The 26048-nt window shown below is 42.8% G+C and overlaps 1 protein-coding gene across 8 annotated transcripts in view; it reads left to right on the top strand.

Moving 5' to 3' along the window:
* Nucleotides 1–26048, top strand: part of SEMA3D (semaphorin 3D) — a 201093-nt gene that overhangs the window by 155488 nt on the left and 19557 nt on the right. For all 8 annotated transcript variants that reach the window (XM_038384707.2, XM_038385302.2, XM_038385484.2 and 5 more), the window contains 6 exons: nt 11464–11686; nt 14556–14644; nt 16515–16556; nt 18085–18242; nt 22502–22566; nt 24694–24833. In XM_038384707.2, the coding sequence (XP_038240635.1) occupies nt 11464–11686; nt 14556–14644; nt 16515–16556; nt 18085–18242; nt 22502–22566; nt 24694–24833 (717 nt within the window). The remainder of the gene's footprint in view (nt 1–11463; nt 11687–14555; nt 14645–16514; nt 16557–18084; nt 18243–22501; nt 22567–24693; nt 24834–26048) is intronic.

Genomic DNA, 26048 nt, shown 5'->3' with positions numbered 1-26048 from the left:
TGCATGTCTTAAGTGTGTTGCGTTTTGAGTGTTCCCTGGAGTCACTACCCCTCAAGGTCAAATGTCACCTGTGGTAGCTTAATACTGCTCAGGGCTATGCAAAATAGGTACAATTAAGTCCTTAATAAATTAGTATTTGGAAAATAAAAAGATTTGCATAAGGGCTAAGACACAATTAGGTTGTACAAAGCTCTTCCTGGATTCATTATATTTCTTATGTTATATGCTATGGGTAGCTTAAAAAATGAATACACTGTGAAATGTATTCCCTTTGATGTTGGGCTTCCAGAGATGTGTTGGCTTCCATTAAGCATTTATACAGAAGCTGGAGACTGTTACCCTAATTTAACATTCTACTCAACTAACATTATCTCCTAAGTAAATAAAGCTGCTCACTATATATGCTGTGACCACGCTGATATTGAAATTTTGACAAAATGCTTCCTGTGGCAATTTGTGTTAGCGATAAACTCCCAGCATGACCATGACATCATGACTCCACAATGCTAAACTGTATAGAAGCAGCAGGATCCCTTGTTTGCTTCAGTTTCTTTCTTGCATTGTTTGCCTGCCCTCTGGTGTTAATTCAGGGACCATTGATACACCACACTCCTAGGCTTGGTCAGTGTGTGATATATGCCTCTTTTGGCCGGGCCACTGGTGAGTTAACACCATTAACCCACTGGTGTTAATTGGAAGCTCCAGGAAATAATGGAAATTAAATAAGGGTGAAATAACTGAAATACAGTATCTGGAATTTGGGAGCTGAAGAAAGGGACAAATCAAAAATAGCATTAGGCAGATTTGAAATGAAGGTCCATTTGAAAAGCAAGCCTACTTCATTCTGATTTTCTTTCACCTCTTAAAAATTGAGATTGCATAACTGCTGTTGTCACTAGAAAACACTACCTAAGGATTCAGCCAGGAAGTTACCATTAACATTAGAAGAAGACCAGGACTAAATCTCCAAAAACTCCGTTTAAAATGTATTCTGAAGATTTTCACATTTATAATCAGGGCTTGATAAAGTTCTGATGTCAGGTAGAAGGCAGAAGAGCAGGATTTTGATTAAGTTAGGGGAAAAGTCTTTTAATCTGTCTACTATTATCGCTATAATCACTGGTATCTAAGCACCTCACAAAATCCTGGGTTTCTGAGTTCTTTGTTTTTCAGAGCATTACATTTTTTAAAAAACTGTAAGATGATTAAAACTAAAATGAGATTCTCAGATGTGATCTCTTCTTTACTCTGGGTCTCTCACTTTTCTGTAGAGCTCCTCACCATAACATCTAACACTGATCATATTTCACATCTCTTATCCCCTCTGCAGTTTTGATGCAAACACAGGTAGAGGGGGTGCTGTACATCTCATTCTAACTAGACTGAACCCCAAGGGAAGCATCCTTCAAAGCCAACACTCTCTGCCAAAAACTCCCACTAGCCCGCTCTCTGGTTGGCTTTCCTGCTGTAATAAGCATGTATATAAAACATTGAGGTTACACAGGTGTCATTTATTATTTGTAGGCTAATCTCCCTGTTGTGCCTGATCTTTATAGGTTGGAATGCATTCCTCACTTCTCCAATTCAGCTCTCCTTTGATCTCCACACTGTAATTGGACTGCCCGTTTAAGTGAAATGTTTCACTTTGTTGTTTTCCTGAAGAAACCTCCTCCACCTCCTTATTAATATGCTTTCCCTGATATGAATCATCTTTGAGTTAATAGCAGATTTTCTGAACTCAGCGAATCTTAGTTGCCTTTTGCGCTTGCAAAGCTTTACAGAGAGCTCTACAGTGCCACCTGCAAAGTCAAGGTCACTTAGCAGATCCTTCTTATTCCAGTCCACCTAAAAGCAATTCTCTCAATTTATTCCTTAATGTCAACAATACCAGTGCGTTAACAGGAAATGTGATACAGCACGTTTGGGGCAGGCAGTGGAACCTTCAACAGAGGAGCAGCTGATTCCAAACACCACCTGAACTAACATTTTTTTTCTTTTGGGTCAATCTAGGATCAGACATCAGCCAGGGGAATCTGAGCCTTTTTAAAAATATTTCTCTTTCCTAAAAAAAAAGGTTGGTCCTTGACCACCTTACTGTTTTGCTGCTCCCCGTGTGTGCCTAGCCAGTGGGCTTGCATGACATGTCAACAATGTTAGTGCAAAATACTGCTTTCTAAACCTCTCTGTGGATCCCGCCTGCATATTTTGTGCTGTCTCTCTACACGGAGATACACTGATGGTGTTTTGTTTTGTTATTCTGGCTTTTGTTTTCTTTAATTGATCAAAGCGATATATTGGCATCAATCTGTCTCACACCATAGAATCATAGGATATCAGGCTTGGAAGGGACCTCAGGAGGTCATCTAGTCCAACCCCTGCTCAAAGTAGGACCAATCCCCAACTAAATCATCCCAGCCAGGGCTTTGTCAAGCCTGACCTTAAAAACTTCTAAGGAAGGAGATTGCACCACCTCCCTAGGTAACTCATTCCAGTGCTTCACCACCCTCCTAGTGAAAAAGTTTTTCCTAATATCCAACCTAAACCGCCCCCACTGCAACTTGAGACCATTACTCCTTGTTCTGTCATCTGCTACCACTGAGAACAGTCTAGATCCATCCTCTTTGGAACCCCCTTTCAGGTATTTGAAAGCAGCTATCAAATCCCCCCTCATTCTTCTCTTCCACAGACTAAACAAGCCCAGTTCCCTCAGCCTCTCCTCATATGTCATGTGTTCCAGTCCCCTAATCATTTTTGTTGCCTTCCGCTGCAAGCTTTCCAATTTTTTCACATCCTTCTTGTAGTGTGAGGCCCAAAACTGGACACAGTACTCCAGATGAGGCCTCACCAATGTCGAATTGAGGGGAACGATCATGTCCCTGGATCTGCTGGCAATGCCCCTACTTATACATCCCAAAATGCCATTGGCCTTCTTGGCAACAAGGACACACTGTTGACTCATATCCAGCTTGTTGTCCACTGTAACCCCTAGGTCCTTTTCTGCAGAACTGCTGCCTAGCCATTCGGTCCCTAGTCTGTAGCATATGTGAGAAAATTTTTAAAAACCTCTTTGCAGATCATCTCTTGTGGTGTCTTTTCCCCATCATGTTTGTGGAGCTTCTGAGGTTTCATCTCCTCCCATACTAGAATGGACAATTTGATCTAGAATTGCACAAAATAATAATACATCTAAGTGATCTACAAACGAGGTAAATATCATTTGTCCCCATTTTACAGATGCAGAAACTGAGATGCAAAGAGACTTGCCTGAAGTCACTCAGCAGGCCAGTGGTAGAGCTGGGAGTAGAACCCTGAGATCCTGAGTCCAAGTACATGGCGCTACACCACCTCCCTAAACAATGGGAAACTCCTAACTCTAAGCTATACCTGTGTAAATTAGGAGTAACTCCCAACAATTTTGGTGGTGCTGCTACAGCATTTATGTTAGTGTAACCAGGATAATAATTGGACCCAAAGCAAATAGGGTCTAATCAAACTCCCATTGTAGTCCATCGAAAGACTCCCATAGACTTTAATGGGTGTTGAATCAATCCCTTAATGTTTTGTAAAAAGAAAAGGAGTACCCGTGGCACCTTAGAGACTAACAAATTTAAAAAAAATTTTAAATTTTTTAAATTTAAAAAAAGCTTATGCTCTAATAAATTTGTTAGTCTCTAAGGTGCCACGGGTACTCCTTTTCTTTTTGCGAATACAGACTAACACGGCTGCTACTCTGAAACCTGTCATTAATGTTTTGTGAATCAGATTTTACACAGTAGCTGAACATGTGTGCACAGTATGTGTGGTTTTTGTAAAACATTTAACTTGTGTGTTTGTGAAGTTATCTTTCATAAAAGCAAAGAACTAACAAATCTTGCAAGAGTGATTTACACTCTGGATATGTTCTTTATAGGCTTCCACTCACTGCTAAATTAATCCTCCCCTGACAGATGCTAGTCGCATCACTTAATGCACTACTGGAAGGCTCTCAGATACTAAAGTGATGAGGGTATTATAAGAACAGAATAAAGTAGAATATAAAGCAGAATTCCAGTCTTCATTTGCAACATCCCTGATGTTCCAGTCCTGTGCCCTCTGATGTGAATTTAGAACTGCCACTGACTTCAGTGGAAGATGCGTGTCCATATCTGATACACCCTCTGGTCCTTCTGGATGTACACTAATGTCCTCTATGGAATGGGTGGAGATCACCCCTTTCATTTTCATTTGTGACATATGCCAGGATGTGACCTCAGCTTTCAAGAGGTGAAAAGCTACTACATTCACCCACTGTGCTGCGTAGCCCATAACATCATGTGTCATGCTGATTAGTATGAAAGGAAGCCTACATAGATTGTTCTGTAGTGATGGGTGGAACTGTTTGGTGACTTGCCAAATTCCTGTTGGAATCATTTTTCATTCCCTTCTGCAGTACCCTGTGCCACTGCCAGAGATGTTTCTGGGCACAGCTAGCTTTGCCAAGCACAACAGGGTTACACCTGGTCAGCTGTTCTTAATGGTCAGGCTGTTTTAGGACATGATCCAAAGCCCACTGAAGTCATAGTAGACCCCACTCCAGCCAACTACTGTGTGCAAGCATCCATGGTGGCCTATTGAAATCAATGGGCGGGGATCTGCTGACACTACACACTGCAGGATCCAGGCCTTTGGGAGTAATATAATTATTTCAGTTCCAGATTGGTGGACATTTTGCTTTTAATCCCACAGATGTTAGCAGGTGATGTCAGCTCTCCTACGTCTTGTGTTCTTCCACATAGACATTTCTAGCAAGATGTTTAAATGTCTCACATTCTAGCTCTCAGAACATCTATGACATAGTCCAGTCTTTCCTGCTAACTTAGATTTTCAACATGGTATTCAGAAAAAAATAGAGTGGCTGGGATTCATTTGTGAATGGAGGAGCCACACAAAAAGCTCTAGGAGATGTGGACTGTGCCATATAAAGTATAACATATTTAGCTATTGATAATGCAAATCACAGAAAAAATATACAAAGGAGGGAAAAATAAATTCCATCAATGGGGAGCTATTGAACATCTGGAACCTGGGGAATCTGGCCTGATTCTACTCTCACTTACGCTGATCCAAACTCCAGTGAAGAAAATAACAAGGAGTCTGGTGGCACCTAAAGAGGCATGCACCTGAAGAAGTGGGTTTTTTACCCACAAAATCTTATGCCCAAATAAATCTGTTAGTCTTTAAGGTGCCACCAGACTCCTCGTTGTTTTTGTGGATACAGACTAACATGGCTACCCCTCTGATACCTGGTACCAGTGAAGAAAATGAAAATCTTTTCATTCAGTTCAATGGGCTTTGCCTCAACCCCTAAATGTATAACTACACCATTGCAATCAGTTACTGAGTTCCCAAAAAAGTGTAAATTGGAGGAGGATTAAATTTGGATTGTTCAGAAGGATGGGGATAAAGAGAAATTTCCCTGATGGCTGCCCTGAAAATGTACTGTTTAGCTATGGCTTGGTTTGTTTACAGCTATTGTTATATCTGAATTTTTTCTGCTGACACTATAGATCCATTTGAATTTCTCTGGAAATCAGAAGGGTTTTGACTAGCCTTTGAATGGATTTTTAGATTCGTCACACACACGCTGTATTTCTCTTTGTTACATAATATCAAAACAAATTATTCCGTCAGAAATTCCCTGAATTAAAATAACATCATTTTCTTCACAAATGAATCTCACTACAGCCAACCTTCAGGGAATAACCTTGTAATGGCTTTTGTTTCTGAAATCACATCAGACAATGGAACATGGGAGATCCCTGCTCAGAAAACCAGAGGATAAAGACCTTATGCAAATGCTGGCAAAATGCCACTAAGAATAACTCACAGCAAATGAAAATATGTTTCCAAAGGAGTCTTTTACAGTATCCAATTGACATATCTCCTTGTCTTTCTTTGTTTGTGCCAAACTCTCCAGAGATGCCCAGTGAATAACTATCACGCAGTAGTAATGCAAGAGCAACTGTATTTTCTAGTTGAGTCTTTAATTTTTAGCCACAGCGGCACATCAGATTGTAGGTTGAGGCTAAATGATGGGAGATTGGGTACATGATGATGTAGAGTGCAGTTCTGCCTTTCACTGATGTAACACCTCAAGAATCTAGTGTAAAACTTTCAAAAACCTCCTATGTAATTTAGGCGTAGTCAAAAGTGACACAAGGACAGTGCGAGTTGGGTGACTAAATATCTTAAAATATGGGCCGTAGTAGGCACTAAACTGCAATGACTTTCAATAAGACTTAGGCTCCTAACTGCCTAAAAGCCAGATTTTAAAAGTATTTAGACACAAAAAATTGCAGCTATGCCTAATTCCCATTGAGTTCCTAATATTTGTTTCTTTAGGCATCTAAATACATTTAAAAGTCTGGCCCTAAATCACTTTGGAAAAATGGGATTTAGGCTGCTAGGTCATTTAGGAGCTTTTGAAAATATTACCCTTAGTCAAAAGTTACTTTTTTCCCTAACTAGTTTCTCTCTTAGGAGACTTGTGCAGTTTTATATGAAGATAAAACTCCCTTTATTTGCAGAGAATAGTTACTAGCTGTGTTTACCACAAGCCAAACTTCAAGCTAATTTGTCTTTTTGGCTGGACTAGACTGTACAGATTGAATTTAGATATGAATGTAGGATCCACTTAAAGGACAAATGTCTCCGACCTGGTTTACACAGCTGGTCTCTGCTCTGATCAGGCCCACCAACAGCAATTCCAGGCCTCAGGGCAGAACGGTCAATGGTCCCCCACGCACGCACAAGCTGTGCCCGTGCGGACACAGTCTGCCTGACATTTGGGCAGTGTTGCACCTGCATTGGCTGGTTCCCAGTGAACTGCCAGCTGTGTTGGTGGGCTCGTTCTTCCAGCACAGCCAGGGCTTCCATATGCTCTCCTAGTTGGGTTGCCAATTGTCTAATTGTGCAAACCCAAAGACCCTTGCTCTCCCCTGCCCTGCCCCTTCCTTGAGACCATGCCCCTATCCCACCACTTCTCCAATGCCCCACCCCCTGCTCACTCCATTTCCCCCACCCTCACTCACTTTCACCAGGCTGGGGCAGGGAGTTTGGTTGCAGAAGGGGGTGAGGAGTATGGGCTCTGGGAGGGAGTTTGGGTGTGGGTTCATGGCTGAGGCAGGGGGTTGGGGTGTAGGAGGGGGGCAGGAGGTCAGCACTTACCCCAGGTGGCTCCCGAAAGCGACTGGAACACCCCTCTGGCAGCGGCTCCTAGGCTGGGAGCTCAGGGAGTCTCTACGTGCTACTGCCCGCAGGCACCACCTCTGCAGCTCCCATTGGCCGCAGTTCCCAGCCAATGGGAGCTGCAGAGTCGACGTTGTGCGGGGGTAGCACGCAGAGAACCCCTGCCCCACCCCGCACCCACCAGAGGGCCATTCCAGCCACTTCAGGGAGTGACACAGAAAGAGGGAGGGCAGGAAGCCTGCCTTAGCTCCACTTTGTTGCTGGCAGCAGTGGCCGGGGGCCCCCAGGTCCTTTTAAATTGCCCGTGCTCCATGGCAATTGCCCCTTCCTCCCTCCCCCCCGCGTCGACAAGCCTGGCTCTGATCTTGTGGTTTCCCTGCTGTGCATATATAGAACTATCCCTGATATCAATGGAAGTTCAAAGCATATATATAGAGCACTGTCTCAGAGTGCAGATCTGGTATTGATCTGCCAGAAGAACTTTATTCCATGTAGCTGTCTAGTTATCAAAAGAGGGACCTCAGTAATCACTTGCCAGAAAGTCTCTATTTTATCTGCAAAATAAGTCTAATTGTTACCTGAATGCTAGTAATGCACATAAACCATGAAGGGAGGAGTAGGCTCAATCCTTGGCATAGTATTTATTGTACATAGTATGACTGTTTTAAATGTTGCCAGACCTTATGTAATGTAGCAAGTCCTAACCTCTGAGTCTTTAATTGGCACCAAAGAATTAAGCTATCTGTCAAATTGCACATTTGGTATTTGAAAAATGTGTGTTGAGAGATGAGTCCTATTTAGGGTTGCCAGGCATCCAGTTTTCGGTCAGAACGCCTTGTCAAAAAGGGACTCTGGCGGCTCCGGTCAGCACTGCTGACCGGGCCAATAAAAGTCTGGTCAGCAGCTCAGCAGGGCTACGGCAGACTCCCTGGCTCGGTGTGGCTCCCGGAAATGGCTGGCATGTCTGTCTCCTAGGTGTAGGAGTGACCACGGGGGCTCCATGGGCTTCCCCCACGCCGAGTGCTGTCCCCACACCTCCCATTGGCTGGGAACTGCAGCCAGTGGGAGCTGTGGGGACAGTGCTTGCAGGTGCAGGCAGCATGTAGATCCCCCTGGCCCCTCCGCCAGCCACTTCTGGGAGCCGCCTGAGGTAAGCGCCGGTAGGCTGGAGCCATCACTCCTAACCCCCTCCCATACCCCAACCCCCTTCCATGCCCCAGGCCTGAGCCCCCTCCCTCACCTAAACTTCCTCCTGAAGGCCACATCCCGCCCCCACTCCCACACTCCACCCCCTTTCCTCATCCTGAGCCCCCTCCCACACCCAAACTCCCTCCCAGAGCCATACTCCATGCCCCTTCCCAGCCCTGAGCCCCATCCTGCACTCCGAATCCCTCTGCCCCAGCCCGGAGCCCCCTCCTGCACCCTAAACCCCTCATCTCCAGCCCCACCCCAGAACCCACACCCCCAGTCAGAGCCCTCATCTTCTCACACACCCCAACCCCATGCCCCAGCTGGTGAAAGTGAGTGAGGGTGAGGCAGAGAGAGAGAGGGGGAGGGAAGAGGGACGTAGTGAGCAGGGGGAGGGTCTTTAGAGAGGGGGCAGGGGCAGGGCCTTAGGGCAGTGGTTGTGCAAGAGTGTTCTGTTCTGTGGGATTAGAAAGTTGGCAACCCTAGTTTCTATTCTGTTTGCTTAAATCGGCTGCAGAGGATGATTGCAAATGATCTCATCGCAAGCCTTAATTTTGCCCTAGCACACTAAGCACAGGCTCCTTTGTCAGACTTCCCTTCTAACAAAGGGTGTTGTGGCTCCAGCTGGCAGGAAGCACAGGGATTATTTTTATCACTTTTGTCACATGTATAGTAAGCAGCAATATTCACTTTAAAGGCCTTCATCTATCAGAATGCTGTGCCCAGTTCTGGTGTCAGAGGTTCAGATAACTAAGGTTCAGAGAAGAGCTACAGGAATAACTTGGGGTCTGGAAAACCTGATTTATGACGAGAGACACAAGGATCTCAGCCTGATTATGTTATACAAGAGAAAGATAAAAGGTGGCTTGATCACCATCTGCAACTCCCTACGCAGGAGAAACATAGTCTAAGAGAGCTGTATAACAGACAAAGGCATAACAAGGGGAGAATGATAAAACAGTTCTTCTTCAGTAATGCAGACAGTGAGGTTTTAGCAGCTGTAACTTTTGAGTAGATTCCCATTAGGAAATGTGCCAGGGTACAGGCCACTAAAGAGTGACTGCTCCCCTGTTCAGCCCCATTGCACCAGCGCTACAAAACCCCAACCTTGGCGAGAGAGATCTGCTGTTTGGTCTCTTGAGACAATCTTCTGGAATACTTCTGTTTACACTTCTCCCCTTAAATTGGGGATCTTTTCTGCATCATTACCTCTCTCTGTGATGTGTAAATCAGGGTATCCTATGGCCCTAATCAATTAAGCAACAGCACAGACTGTGATGACAAGAAGTGTATCTTGTATTTGTATCCAGGCAATTCAGATTTAAGACGCTGGAGACTTTCCATTGAAAACCACCAGAGGGCACAGTAAGCTAACTGTTGAAAAAAACACATCAATCGAAATAAAATGGGTAGACAACGTAATAGGTCTTTCCTTTCTCCCTCTATTCCATACACAGTTCACTTGTCTGATTCGTTGTTAAACAATGGGCCTCTAGCTCTTCCATAATTGAGTGCATCTCCCTTTCAGGAAGTTCTCCTGATATTCAGCAGACACCTTCCATGACTACACAAATAGCAAACAAAGTCTTGCTTCCATATTAATAGTGTGAGGTTCTGCGCTGAGCACCCTGAATTCCCACTGATGCTCAGGACTGAGGCCTAATTAAGAAAAGAGACTTGGGACTTCTACTTTTAACACTGAAAATAGTTACAAAAATCTTGAACACCAGAAATTTCTGGGTGTTTTTTCTTATGTTACTTTATCATTTTTGGCTGAAAACTGTTCACTCTTCATTATCCAAATGTCTGTTGAAAAGCCCTTTAAAATGTGCCACGTACAACTCTGAGCACGCTGCTGGCATGGACCAGATCAATAATAGTAATAATTAATAAATACAGTAATTCTTGACACCATGATCGATAATAGTAGTATAAACATAATGATAGCTGTAATAGTCACACAGTCTGTTAGAAGAGGGCACAGACAGGCTCTTTGATTGTGGTCTTCACACCTATTTACTGATATATCTTAAGTCCCAAAGGTAACCTTTTTTAATGTTTCATTAACAGACCTTTTACTTGAATGGAGGAAAATAGAGTCTGAGCGCTTGAATTCCTATAGCCCCTATTAGAGCTTCATATAGTGCCTGCTAGACAAAGCCTTCCTACTAACATGGGCTGCCAATCCTTACTATCCCAAACTGGCAACTGACCTGCACTCCCACTGACTTCAATGGAAGGTCTGCCTGAGAAAGGATTGCTGGATTGTCCAGGTGAATAAGTGACACCAGAAACTGCATCTCCGTTGAAAGAGAGTGTTAGTGCAAGGGTCTGAAATTTGTATTACTGAGAAGTGGCAATGGAATAGTGGAAACAAATGATAAAGTTTCAGAGAGTTTTAGAAGCTAAACGAAAATCAGTGGTAGCAGAGAAAAACAGAAATGAGGATAAAAGGGACAGGCTTTTAAAGACACGAAAAATGAAAAGATGAGGAGAGGGAAGTGGAAAAACAAGGGGGAAAGTGGCAAGCTGAAGAACCCAATGCAGAGAGTTCTTGGATGGTCTTTTTGAACAGCCCAGTGTGCTTCCAAGCACTGGTGACTAGAAAACTTGAAACACCACTGAGCTATTCCAATTCTAGGCCAAATTACTTTCCCTCTGGATGAAATCTTGGGTTTATCGCTGTCATTCATGCTTTATAGACAGTTACAATATACACACAAAAGCCAAGGTTTAAAAACAATGGTTGTCTAAATTCACACTCCTAATTCTGTATTTAGCCATCTAAACAAGTGGTTCATTTTTCAATAGGGCTTAGCACCCAGCAGCTCCCACTGACTTCAGTGGGCTCTGTGTAGCACCCAATATGTTAAACACTGTTTCCAAGTGAGTGAGACATTTTTTTCAGTTTAATGAATTAAACATTCATTTATCTCCCTGCACTGTTTGTGAATAAGTTTTCCTAACACAGAAATGAACGCTTCGAAGTAATCCATATTTTTTCTTAATGTTCTCTTTTTTTATCTTTTTTCCCTTTCTTGTGTTCAGTGCCCAAGCAAAACTTATGACCCGTTGATTAAATCTACCAGAGATTTTCCAGATGATGTTGTTAGCTTCATAAAACGCCATCCATTGATGTACAAGTCAGTTTACCCAGTGACTGGAGGACCTGTATTTACTAGAATCAATGTGGACTACAGGCTGACGCAGATTGTGGTGGATCATGTCATGGCTGAAGATGGGCAGTATGATGTTATATTCCTAGGCACAGGTAAATTAAAGAGCTCTCATAGTTCTTCCAGGGCAATACCATAGGAAAGCTAAATAGGTTAAAGAAGATCATTTGGGATCTTCATCTATCAAGAATCTTTCCATTTACCAAAGAGGTAACATTATTCCCATTTTACAGATGGGGAAATTGAGGCACAGAGCGGTGAAGTGACTTGCCCAAAATCACCCAACAGGCCAGTGGCAGATCCAAGAATAGAACCCAGGTCTCTTGAGTCGCACTCCAGTAGACCACACTGCCTCCCCTTTACCACATAGATGAATTTTGCAGCATGCCCTGAAGTTCAACAGATTTGGACTATTTGGGACAAAACTGGGAACGGGAGTGAATTTCAAAGCCAACAACCTCTCAGGTGCAGGACTTAAGTCTCCAGGGCTTTCGACTCAGCCTTTCTCGCAAGTACTAATTTCACTAGCGAACAAGGTGTCATGAGGTGTCTTCCAGCATCCATACACTTCAGGCCAACAAGTGAAGAGTGAGATGGACTGGGATTTTAGCATGAGGAAGAACTTCAGGGTGGCTTGCTCTCACAGCACAGTTGGCTGTCCAGGAACAAGCACTGCCCCAGTCATGGAGAACCTTCCTTGCTTTGCCTCTCTGAATGAAGTCTTTCTGACAGCAATCAAAGGAGGAAAGTAATCATGCACTTTCAAATACCATGAAACCTCTACAATTCAAATATAAAAGGTACATCTGAAGCGTACACACAACATGCACCCACACGATCATTCACTTGTTACACATGCTGAACAGTTATGAAAAAATTATACATACATTCGAAAAAGGTAGATTTGCTACCTAACACATGGAATATTTTTGATGTGTTCTAGAATTTGCATTGTTTTGTGCTATCTTCTACTGCAGTAGGTTTTCATACAACTTAAATTAGATCAATAACCTCCTGTCGAGTTAGCTATTCATAAATAGCACTGACATCTAATTCTTCAATGTAATTCTTCTTTAGTGTAGAGATTTGGAGGTGGCTAGGTACCATGTAGTCACTAGGTGGTGCTCCATAATTTGAATAGAGAGAAAATTATCAGCTCCAACACCTTTTAGTTAAAAAGTGAGCTCTTTTTTTCTCCAGAAGTACATGGTTTTATTTCATGTTATATTTTAAATCTATCCTGTGGAAAATCAGGCTGAAAGATAATATTTCAAAGATTATATAATGAGTCCATAAAAATACACAAAATAACTCGGGAGGTTTTGGCCACCTGAAGATCAGGAGCTTAAAATATGTTTGAATATGTTTAACCAACGCTGCTGGAGAATTTAGAAAGGCTGCCTGTTATGTAAAGATATTTCAGCTGCAGCCCTTTTTATCTATGCAAGCCTAGATAAGAGTGTGGACATTACTGACACAAAAGGCAGGTAGTGAAGGCAGTAGTATTTTTGTTGTTTTAATACTACACATAATATTTAGTACTGAATGGTCTTGATTCAGTCCTGCCTTGCGTCTTCCCGACATCCAGGCCATGCCCCTTCACCAGCCTGTGAGTTTTTGGGGCAGGATTGGCTAGCCCCCTTGCAATGCTGGGACTCCACCAACTGGAATTCACACCACTGGGGAGTCCCAGGAGATGACCAAACCTGGTATTTTTAAAGGGATTTGCAAATGTCAATGAATTTCATCTCCCCTTTGAGATAGGGAGGTGTTTTAATTCATGCTGAGTTTGAGAAACTGAGGCCCAGAGTTTCTGAAACCCATCCAGTGAGTCAATGACAGAGGTGGGGTTAGAACTCCAGCATGCCTAACACTCAGTCCAATACTCAGTTCACTAGACTTCCAACCTGCCTCTCTATGTGCTATCCTGTATTCTGTCAGGAAAACGTGCAACCCACGCACAAGGCTTTATGCAGCTCATGAGTCCCCTGTTAGGGCCAAGTGGGATGCGACTGTTGCAGAGGGCCTTGTTCGGGCACAACTCTCAACTGGGCTTCATTTTCAAGGGCATCACTCACTGCAAACCCAAATATGTAAATGCCACACAGCTTTGGTGTCCCTTCACTATTATGGTTGGATTTATTTAGAGAAGAAATGCAGACTCTTGGAGCTGAGGTGATCCAAAGAGGAGTTTACATTAAAATAAGGGATCCCATTGCAATTTAAATCTCTGCATGAGTAACATTTCTGTATCCCTGACTTTGGGTCCCTGGCACATAACACATCCCACATTTGGGCCTCAGCAGGTGTGAGGTTCCACCCTTAATGCTTTGGGATCTTAAACAACTGTATAGTTTGATTTTTAAAAGCACTTCAATTCAGTTTTAAGTATGATCACACCATGCTGCCTAGGTAGTCACTAAGGCTTCCTATTCAGCAAAGGTCTTTAGGCCCTTTATCGTCCTTAAAACTGTTTAAATAGATAAATTCTTTCTGAAAAAGAAGGATGATACAGTAGCTAAGGCACTAGAGTGGGGCTCAATAGACCCTTGTTCAATTCCTTGCTTCCCCCACATGTTTCTCATGTGAGATTGGGCAAGTCTTGCTGTGCTTCAGTTCCCCATCTGTAAAATGGGGATAATAGCTCTGTCTCACAGAGAGTTCTGAGGTTAAGAAAAAACCTCTGTTTAAGATCCATTAAAAATTGTGAGTTGTGCAGACGCTATAGTGATGGGGGCCATACAAGTACCTGGGATGGACAGACGTATTTAGAAAGGACATTCCTCGCTACATTAAGCAGGATCTCTGATGTTTAGTTTCTTTTTTTTTATCTTCTTTATAACTGCAGTTTAGAGCATCACTTAGAAAAAGAATGGGAGGGGAGTCAAAATGAAGTCAGGTAGCAACAGAACTGTACGTAAACGCTGAAACACAACTGTTGCTTTGTTCATCCCTTTGTTTCAGACATGGGAACGGTACTGAAAGTTGTGAGTATTACAAAGGAGAAGTGGACTATGGAGGAGGTAGTACTGGAAGAGCTGCAGGTTTTCAAGGTAAGCTTTACCAGCCACTGCGTGTTTAAACAGCATCAGAGAATAGTTTAGGGGAGTTTTAAGCCTTGAAGAGTTTAACCTCTGAAGCAATTCATTTCTCAGAACTAATGCAAGTTCCCAGACTTATTTTATTTTTAACATTGAGATCCTTTGCTTTTCCAAAGGTGATTGAATCAAAAAGAACATGAATTTTCAAGCTCCTAGGAAACTCCTGCAGTTTTATCACCCATCTCACCAACCCTGCTTGATTTTTAGTGTTTTTCCTAAAGCCTCAGCTTCTGGAGTCCTGTGATCCCCATTATCACTTTAAAAATGTTTTCAACCCTCATGGGTATGGAGAAAACCTTGAAACACAAATGATGAAGGTTAAAAACAAAACAAAAAACACAAGGCAAATAAAATGAACGAAATAGCTGCTGTTTTTCAAATTCCTTCCTTTGCTTGCCTTCCTTTGCTTGCCTAATGATTTTTAAATCAATCTCTTGATTTGTTTTGTTTTGGGGTGGGTTTATTCTGGAGCCTGATTCAAGGTTTTTGTGTGCTTAGGGTTCGCAATGACGGTAGAATTTCAGAGAGAGTCAGGCCAGCTCCAGTGAGTTGCCTATAAATGGTATATACTGTGGGCCAAATTCTGCTCTCTATTACACTGACATAAATCCTGATTAACTCTGTTGATGACAGTGGAGTTGATTTGGATTTACATCAGTGTAATGGAAAATAGAATGTGCCTGCTGATTTATTTTTTCATTCCAGTGTTTCTCTCTCCTCCTTTTTGGCAGTCTCTCGCTGTTCTCTTTTCATTGTATCCAGCTCTACTTCATTTTTCACCTTACTGTTTCGTTAGTGTTTTCCTTTCTCCCTACCATCTGCCCTTTTTTTCATAGGCTCTCTCCTAAGTGCAATGCAAGCCCAAGAACAGTGGGGTCGTAGTCGATCTTTCTAACTCACAACGATCAAGTGAGTTTGAAATCAGACACAATGAGTTCACCCAGCACTATTACGGACTCTGTAAAACTGATATTACTGAGTTAATCTCTTTATGTGCCTTTTGATACATCATCTATAGGAGGAGAATCCTCTTGATTTAAAGGCTCTCAATGTCCTCTTTCCACTGCCATGAACACCCATTATAAATATTACTTTGAAAATACCAAGATTGCTTGACAGTCTGCCAAGTAATCAGGAGTTTCAATACGTACACCAATTTGCTGCATTCTTATAACATAACGTCAAGGGCAAACATGCTATATCATATTTAACAGTAAAAAGGGTTGGGGTTTGCTCAGCAGACATTCCTCCACTTTATAAATGTTACCTCTACATTTTTTTAATGTGGAAAATTGAAGAGGAGAGAGCAGCTGCAAACTATTCCTTATTCCTAAAATCAAATCAAAATTAAATAGGCTTAGATGTTGAATTATGTGATAGAGCATAGATAATATACCAGGACCATCTTGTTAATACTACAGTCATTGGCACAACATCCATTGACTTCACTGGAGGTAAAATTCACCCTTGGTGCAGAGGAGCAACCTATGCATACCTTAAGTCCCATTTAAGCTTTCAGAATAGTGCTTAAATGGAGTTTTTAGACTTGGTGATGGCCCTCTGTGCATGGTGAATTACAATCTACCTGGATAAAAGTCATCTGCTGGCAAGTACCAGAGAATATTTGCTGGTATGTGTTTCTGGAAGCAGGTATTTTGTTATTTCTGATTTTTTTTCCACATCAGCATAAACCAATTAAGTTGATCTGTAGTTTTCTTTATTTTGTTGTAAGGCAGGTGATAAGATATGTCGTCTTTTCTATTAAAGAAAGAAGCAAATGTCAATGAATAGTTACACTGACATTCACTCATTAATTTTTCAGCATCCATCATTTATCTCAACTATGGAGATGTCCCTGAAGCAGGTAATTCACACACTTGTTTAATTCACACGAATAGTTTGGTATTTTGAGCATTTAACTTGTTGCTTTGCTGGTGACATCTGTTGCTTATTGGACTTTCAAAGGCTGCCACTTAAACTGTATCTGGAAAACATAGTGTGAACTAGTTTGCCTGGAAAATTGCTCACAAATAGTAGTTTGAATGCACAAACTGCTAATTACTCATGGATACAAATCCTTAGTCATATGGATGTGGGATTTGTGAATGAAGTTAGTTCACACATATTTTCCAGATACAACAAAAATTGGACTCTGTATAATCTATCGATTCAACAAGACATTATTATTATTTTATTATTGGTTATAGTAGTGGTATTACTAGCAGCACCATTAGAGATCAGGGCCCCACGGTGCCAGGCATTGTATGTAAACATAGTACGAGGCAGTCCCCAATCTATCAGCTTACAGTCTAACCAAACAAGTCACAAAAGGTGGGAGAAAGGAAGTATTATTATTCCCCTTTTTAAATAAGGAACTGAGGCACAGAGTGGTAAAGTTATTTGTCCGAGGTCATCCAGATATCCTGAATTCCAAGTCAGTGCGATAGCTTAAAGCCAGAGGGGACCACCAAACCATCTAGTCTGACCTCCCATATGTTACAGGCCACCAACACCACCCAGTACCCACACACTAAACCCAACAACTGAAATTAGAACTAAGTATTACAGCCCACAGGAAACTGAACTGTTATGTGCTACAGGCAGAGAACAGGTGAGAGACCGAGGTGCGCAGGACCTGAGATCCCTGCAATGGCAGGGAAATGATTAGGTGAGATATACCCAGGTAATCCTAGCAAATGACCTGTACCCACATGCTGCAGAGAAAGACAAAAAACCCCAAGGTCACTGCCAATCTGAACTGGGGAAAAATGCCTTTGCAACCTTGCATTTGACAATCAGTTAGACCCTTTGAGCGAGAATCAGCCAGCCAAGCACCTGAGAGAGAGAGAATGCTCAATGTCACCTCAGAGCCCTGGCTCACCTTATCCCATCTCCCATCTTCAGCCAGGGCCATCCCTGATGCTTCAGAGGAAGGAGATAAAAAAATACATTGGAGGGGAAAAAATCCCTTCCTGACCTGTGCAGGTGACCATCTGAAACCCTGAAGCATGAGCTTTTAGGAACATAAGACATAAACCAGAACTGAGCCCCATGACTGTCTTCCTCTATTCAATTATTAATAAAGTTACTTTTGTTGTGGATTGCTGCAGATTATTGAAACTGTAAATTTATGCCAACATCCTACAGTGTTTTAGATCCTTGTCCTTCCAGTTCCGTAGCCCCTTTCCACCATCATGTCATCTGCAATGGATGGAGACTGGGCAGCGCACACAGTGCCCTGAGAAACATTTTACAATGAATGTGAAATTCTCTCCCGTTCAATACAATCTGGGCCAAGGTTGAATGATTGCGAGGATGGTATTGAGAAAGAGAACATTTAAAATAATGGCTTTAAGAATGCTTCTAATTCATTCACCTTGCCTGATTTGCAGCAACAATTGTACATTGGTTCCAGAGATGGATTGGTTCAGCTCTCTCTGCACAGATGTCACACGTATGGGAAGGCTTGTGCAGACTGCTGCCTTGCCAGAGACCCATACTGCGCTTGGGATGGAAACTCATGTTCCAGATATGCACCAACTTCTAAGAGGTAAGAATACATATAGAGTTCCTATGGAAAATCCACCCACTCATGTTCTCTACATTAAGGGGCTTCAAAGGTTCCCATTTTGTTTCTAGGCCTGCAAAAACAAGTTGCATTTTTTCACCATGTTGTTTAGGTAAATTGTAGACATAACTTTGTCCATGTTTTGTTGGGAGAGCTATGAAAGCAGTACAGCACTTTAATATAAATAGCGATAACTGCTCTAGGGCATCTAACGTAACAAGATCACCGTACTTATTGTTATGCTACGTCCTTTAAGATACCAAGTTATGAGGCTAAGGGCTAGATTGTGGCCACCTCTGCATGAGTGTACAAAGGAGGGAAGTGATTCATGGAGCCTCCCATACTTGTGCCTCTGCCAGGCACAATCACAATGTGGAGTGTGACTCTCCCATGATATCCTTGGGTGGGTCATCGGCAGCAGGAACTGAAAGGATGAACTGCTGCTGTCTAAGCTAAAAGACACAGGTCTCATGGTTCAAGTGCTTTAGAGTTTACAAACCTCTATCCATGGATTAGCGAAGAACAAAGAGCCATAGTGTACTGGTATAGGTTACACAAGTGCTTTGCTGGGCTAATACCAGCTGCAGTACCAGCCTCCCAAAAGAGAAAGGACCATGGGAGCCATATCTGAACTCTCCCTGAACACACACACACACACACACACACACACACACACACACACACACACACAAAGATTTTTTGGCTGAAACTGAGTTTTTTGGCATATAAACTAATCGTCTGAAAAATGTTGCCCAGCTTACAATAAGGGCCCATGGTTGCTGATCTGTGATGAGAGTTTTGCTTCCTTAAGGACTGCAGTACTGAGCTTTAACGATGAAATGAACTATTGTAGTTAATGAGTTGTGGGTTATTGTGTCATTCATTGTACAACCATGTACATTTTCCCCTAAGCCAAAGCAAACTAGAATAAATTCAGAGAAATGTAAATGAGAAGAGAAATATAAAAGCTAAGATTCAATGAACAAGTTATGCACCCATGGGGGTCACTGAAGGCTGCAGTGCTTTCTTTCCACTGCATGCGGAGACAGAGAATGAGGGTTCATTTATGTATAGAGCTCCCTGGCTTGGTGGATAGGTCAAAGCTTTCTGGATTTGAGGCTCCAGAAGAAGGGGTTGAAGTTTTGCTTTGTGCATCTTCCGTATGTCAGTTACTTGGGTATTTTCCTTTAGCTCAGTCTAGCTATCTAGCACACTGTGCTCCCAGCGTATTTAAGTCTCTTCCCCAAATGGACACATCAGCACCAGGAGCCAGCTCTTCCACTTAGACAATGCTGAGTTTTGCACTTGTAAGGTCCTGTTGCCATCTCTGACACTGGCTCAAAGTGTGTCCTTGAGAAAGTCACTTTGCCTCTCCTGGCCTCAGTTTCTCCATCTGAAGAATGAAAATAATTAGATTTATCCTCTTGAGATCTACAGATGAAAGTTCTTAAGAGCAAAGTATTATCAATATTATTTTAATGAAACCTAAAAACAGTCACAGAGAGGTTAAGAGGAGAATAACATGAGGGGGAAATTAGTCCAGGAAAGCTGGCTGTATTTTAAAGAATCCTTATTGAGGTTACAGGAACAAACCATCCCAATGTGTAGAAAGAATAGTAACTATGGTAGGCGACCGGGCATGGCTTGAAAATGAAACCCTTGCTGATCTTAAACACAAAAAAGAAGCTTACAAGAAGTGGAAGATTGGACAAATGACCAAGGAGGAGTATAAAAATATTGCTCAGGCATACAGGAGTGATATCAGGAAGGGCAAATAACACTTGGAGTTGCAGCTAGCAAGAGACGTTAAGAGTAACAAGAAGGGTTTCTTCAGGTATGGTAGCAACAAGAAGAAAGTCAAGGAAAGTGTGGAAATACCCTTACTGAATGAGAGAGGCAACCTAGTGACAGAGGATGTGGAAAAAGCTAATGTACTCAATGCTTTTTTTTGCCTCTGTCTTCATGAACAAGGTCAGCTCCCAGACTACTGCACTGGGCAGCACAACATGGGGAGGAGGTGACCAGCCCTCTGTGGAGAAAGAAGTGGTTTGGGACTATTTAGAAAAGCTGGAGGAGCACAAGTCCATGGGACCGGATGCACTGCATCCGAGAGTGCTAAAGGAGTTGGTGGATGTGATTGCAGAGCCATTGGTCATTATCTTTGAAAACTCATGGCGTTTGGGGGAGGTCCCAGACGACTGGAAAAAGGCTAATGTAGTGCCCATCTTCACAAAAGGGAAGGAGGAGGATCCAGGATACTACAGGCCCATCAGCCTCACCTCAGTCCCTGGAAAAATCATGGAGCAGGTCCTCTAGGAATCAATTCTGAAGCACTTAGAGGAAAGGAAAGTGATCAGGAACAGTCAGCATGGATTCATCAAGGGCAAGTCATGCCTGACTAATCTAGTTGCCTTCTATGATGAGATAACTGGCTCTGTGGATGAGGGGAAAGCAGTGGACATGTTATTCCTTGCAAGCAAGTTAAAGAAGTATGGGCTGGATTAATGGACTAAAAGGTGAATAGAAAGCTGGCTAGATTGTCGGGCTCAATGGGTAGTGATCAATGGCTCCATGTCTAGTTGGCAGCCAGTATCAAGCGGAGTGCCCCAAGAGTCGGTCCTGGGGCCGGTTTTGTTCAATATCTTCATTAAGGATGTGGAGGATGGCGTGGATTGCACCCTCAGCAAGTTTGCAGATGACACTAAACTGGGAGGAGAGGTAGATACTCTGGAGGGTAGGGATAGGATACAGAGGGACCTAGACAAATTAAATGATTGGGCCAAAAGAAATCTGATGAGGTTCAACAAGGACAAGTGCAGAGTCCTGCACTTAGGACGGAAGAATCCCATGCACCGCTACAGACTAGGGATCGAATGGCTAGGCAGCAGTTCTGCAGAAAAGGACCTAGGGGTTACAGTGGACGACAAGCTGGATAAGAGTCAACAGTGTGTCCTTGTTGCCAAGAAGGCCAATGGCATTTTGGGATGTATAAGTAGGGGCATTGCCAGCAGATTGTGGATGTGATTGTTCCCCTCTATTCGACATTGTTCCCCTCTATTCAACCTCATCTGGAGTACGGTGTCCAGTTTTGGGTCCCACACGACAAGAAGGATGTGAAAATTGGAAAGCTGGCAGCGGAGGGCAACAAAAATGATTAGAGGACTGGAACACATGACTTATGAGGAGAGGCTGAGGGAACTGGGATTATTTAGTCTGCGGAAGAGAAGAATGAGGGGGGATTTGATAGCTGCTTTCAAATACCTGAAAGGGAGTTCCAAAGAGGATAGATCTAGACTATTCCCAGTGGTAGCAGATGACAGAATGAGGAGTAATGGTCTCAAGTTGCAGTGGGGGCGGTTTAGGTTGGATATTAGGGAAAACTTTTTCATTAGGAGGGTGGTGAAACACTGGAATGGGTTACTTAGGGAGGTGGTAGAATCTCTTTCCTTAGAGGTTTTTAAGGTCAGGCTTGACAAAGCCCTGGCTGGGATGGTTTAGTTGGGGATTGGTCCTACATTGAGCAGGTCGTTGGACTAGATGACCTCCTGAGGTCCCTTCCAACCCTGATAGTCTATGATTCTAAGTAATTCACCCAAAGATCACTAAAAAAGTTAAATAGTGGAACTGGGAAAAGAATCCAGGAATCTTGACTCCCAGTCCCCCGCTCTGTTCATCTCTACATAAAATTCCCCTAACCGTACTCTGTAGCTGCTATTCTCAAAACTGTTCCATTTGAAGCAGCACCTATGCTTTTCCAGCATTGCTTGTTTTAGAAAATTCAGTAGTTGACATTATACTGTGTTGGTCTTGAGTTGGGTCAGGAATGTGGTCTGTTGAACCTAGTAGGTTTATATGACATAAGGTGTTGGGGGTTCTGATGGGTTCCAAGATGATCTGGCCCACCAGATCAAAGCATCTGTTCTGCCTTTGGATCTGGCAGAGCTCCTGTAGCTGATTTGGAAGCCGTCTCTGCCACTAGATTGCACTCACCCTCTTCTAGGCAGATCTGTCTCCCCACAGTGATTTTTCTTAAATCACAGACCTGTCTCTTTGTGACATTTGTAAAAATCTCTCTGTGTCACATGCCGCTTGAGAGTGAAGCTGGATTTACTTAGGGCTGTAATTGCCAACGATAGGGCAGGAGTGCTGCGGTCCCACATCAGCAGAGCTCCTCTGCATTTTGTTACTGAATGCCAGCAATTATGCCTCAAGTGTTACGAATTGTATTGCTCTTGTTATAGGCGAGCCAGGAGGCAAGATGTCAAATACGGAGACCCAGTTGCTCAATGCTGGGATGTGGAAGAAAGTAAGTATTTGTACCTCTTCCTCCAACAAGAAGTGTACGGTCAGTGTGTTTGTCTGTTTACTACGCTCTTTGCAGGTATGGCCTCTGGAGATATCCGGCCACCTAATGCCCAGGCAATTAGAATCCCCAAATACTCTCCATTCAGCCCTCAGTCAACAGTTAGACTCACTGCGTGATGGGAACTTAAAAGAAGTAAATGGCGAAAACAACTCCCCCCCACTCCATGGGGGAGAGACACCAGCAGAAACCTGCATGCAGGGAGAAATAAGGCAATTGACGTGAATACCCCATACCCGACCCTGAGTGAGATGCCAGGACCTCCACTCCCTTGCAGAGTATCTGGAGAGATATCCAAGTAAGAAAACCTTTGAGGAAGCAGGAAATGCTCCTTCTTCCTCCCCAATACATATACACACTTGACGAAAGTCCCAACCCCTGTTCCAGCTGCCAAACCCTCCAGTTCCCCCTCCCTGCAGCTACTTAAACACTCCCCTTATTAACAAGAGCCTTTCCCTTCCCTCAGCAAGAAATCCCCCTCTCCCAGCTGCCAAAAGTCTGGCTCACTCCCTTTACAACTCCTGCAGTTCACTTACAGTGTGTATTGTCAATGCTAAATCCTGCGGTTATGCTACAATTTCTGTGGCAGCGTAAAATAAATGAAAATCTTTCAAAACTGAAGTTTGAGTTAGTCTGGGAGTTTTACATTCAATTGCTAAAATGAACAGCCCAGTTACAACACTATTGATAGTATTGCCGAATTTAATTTTTGAGCTAGTAGAAGCCGTTACCTTTGATCAATCTCGGATTATTTTCATGTCACTGTGGTGCTGGAAGCCTGCTGCAGAACTCAGCAAATGTCATGGCAAAAATTAGGGCTGTCTGCCATGAGATCAAAGACCAGTCTGGTGCACGGTATACTGGGCTCTCACTGTGCACGTATACCGCAGGGATTATTAAAAAGTCAGGGTGAAATCCCGGTTCCATTGAAGTTAATGGCCAAACTCCCATTGATTTCAATGGGGCTGGGATTGCACTCTCACGATTCACCCACAATTACTACATAGTGGTATTTGAGATATGCCACAGAGCTTTGGGTTACTGTAGGGTTGCCAGCCTGACTGCTGTCAGGTATCTCTTTGTAGAGAAATGGTTATTAAAGTAATTGTCTTTGATGAACAAATACAAAATTACTTAAAATGTTGCACTAATATGAACTCAATCCTTAGCCCCAATATGGTGGCAAAAATGGAATGTATGGCTAGATTTAGCAGCTAGTTGGGTATTTCCCTTGGTGCTGTAAAACAGGTTCAGATGGCCTTGTGCCACCCCACTTCCAGCCCCTGGCAGATTAATACTAATAACTACTAATAATAGATAATAATTATATAATAATAGTGCCTCCCAGCTCCAATTGTGACTGGGGCCCTGTTGTGCTAGACACTGCACCAACAGAGTACAAAAGGCAATCCCTGCTCTGAAGATCTTGCAATCTAAATACACAAGACAGACAAAGGCTGGGAGGGGAAACAAAGGCACAGAGAGATGGAGTGACTTTTCCTGTCCCCAATGTCACTGGCAGAGTCAAGACAAGAAGTCAAGTCTCCTTACTTCTAGTTCAGTGCCCTATCTGGAACACACTGAGCTCCAGCAGTAATTGCCTAGTAGATGGCCACTAAAAGGGAGTGATTTAAAGTAGTCTTGAGGCTGCTCTAAAGTATGCAGATTGGTAAAGCAGTCCCTGGTGGCTCTCAGAATTGGTGAAACTACAACCAGCACTTATGGCTACCCCACCTATACTCTGCTCAGTCTTCACTGGGTGCACAGAGGATGGAGCAGAGGAAAAGTATAGGTAAAATATCTAATTCACTAGTAGTGACTGTCTCTTTTCAAATTTAAGAAAGTCATTGATACAGATTTTATTAACCTCTCTACAAAACAGTTACACTGGAGGAAAGTTAGCAGCTGCCTCTAAATCCTAGCAGTTACATTTTAAGCTAAAAGTTAAGTTTCCTTTTGCTTATTTTATAATTCACTTGTTCCTATAGCATCTGTTCTGAATCAATCTATTTTCCCATTGCTTTAAAAATCAGGTCAGGGTTAATCTTCTGTACCATGTTTGCTTTCCAGGCATTAGTCATGAAACTGCTGATGAAAAGGTGATTTTTGGCATTGAATTTAATTCAACTTTTCTGGAATGCATTCCTAAGTCCCAGCAAGCCTCGATTAGGTGGTATATTCAACGCTCTGGAGAAGAACATCGAGAAGAGGTAAGTTATAGGCAACAAGACAAGCTTCTTCAGTGGAGAATTCAGCTGAATATTCAAAGGCAGGAGTTATTGGGATTAGTAGATGTTTTCTTTTTCCTTGCTTCACCTTAGGTATCACGTAGCATTCTGGTATCACCATTTGGGGCATAGAGAGGGTGGGAGAGAGGCCATTTGCACCATACTACAAGCAGATTTTATTTTATTTATTCTACTCATTAAAAAAAACCCAAACCCTAACCTTTGCTCTAAGCACTCTTGGGTGCATTTTAAAAAGACAGACTACTCCAGTAACACCCTTTCCCCCAATAATTAACACATGGAATAACTCAGCAGCCGAAACCACATTCAGAAACTTCTGCTCTCTATAAGCTTTCATATCACCCTAGTATCTGAGAACCTTCCAATTAAGTGTGGTGATGAACATCTCTCATGCGAAGTTGATTCTTTCTCTCCTCCTGTCGCTAGGAGGAGAATTGTATGTACAGTGGAGTGGTTTTTATTATGATTGTGTTGGGTTTCGGATTTTTTAAAAATATTTATGCTCCTCTGTGTTTAAATTGGAGAAGGCAGGTGGAAGAAGTGTCCCTTGAAATTGGAGTGGTTTCCAATGGTCCTTAGTTCCTGGGGGAATTAATTCCATCGTCTGGGACCAGCACCCGAGATATCTCCTGCCTTACAATCCTTATAATTTCCCACGGAGTCCTCTCACAGCTGGTGAAAAACCAATGGGCATTAGAGCATGTCATGAAGGTCAACAGATTGGAACTGGTTTGGACTGACTTTCAAACCTAAGGACCCCTCACAGAGAATGCCTTTTGTCCTCAGACAAGCCATTTTCAATCTCAGGCCAATTCCTTACCTCCTGTGTAGTCATCACAACTGTAGTGGTAGAGAAAAGGGGGAGGTAAGTTGGTCGAATGTTTTAGATGTGCTTTATTGTTCAATGTTCTTCCCAGTCTTTAGTTAGTTATGCCTTTGGATCTGAACCAGATTGAATTGTTTTTTTTCTTTCAAGCTCAAGCAGAGTTTAAATATCAGAGTCCTACAGGAACTATTAAATATGCACCATCGTTTATGGCTCAGCCTTCCATTGATTGACTAGCAACTCTCCCCATTGACTGTGATGGCAAGATTTCTCTCTTTCTTTCTAAGGGCCAAGAAAGTCTAGCCATGGCTGATTCTTGTGAAATGATAGCCTTGTATGGGGCTACGGTA

Source organism: Dermochelys coriacea, chromosome 1 (assembly GCF_009764565.3).
Source record: "Dermochelys coriacea isolate rDerCor1 chromosome 1, rDerCor1.pri.v4, whole genome shotgun sequence".
NCBI classification, from domain to species: domain Eukaryota; kingdom Metazoa; phylum Chordata; order Testudines; family Dermochelyidae; genus Dermochelys; species Dermochelys coriacea.
This window is presented reverse-complemented; position numbering and strand designations above follow the sequence as displayed.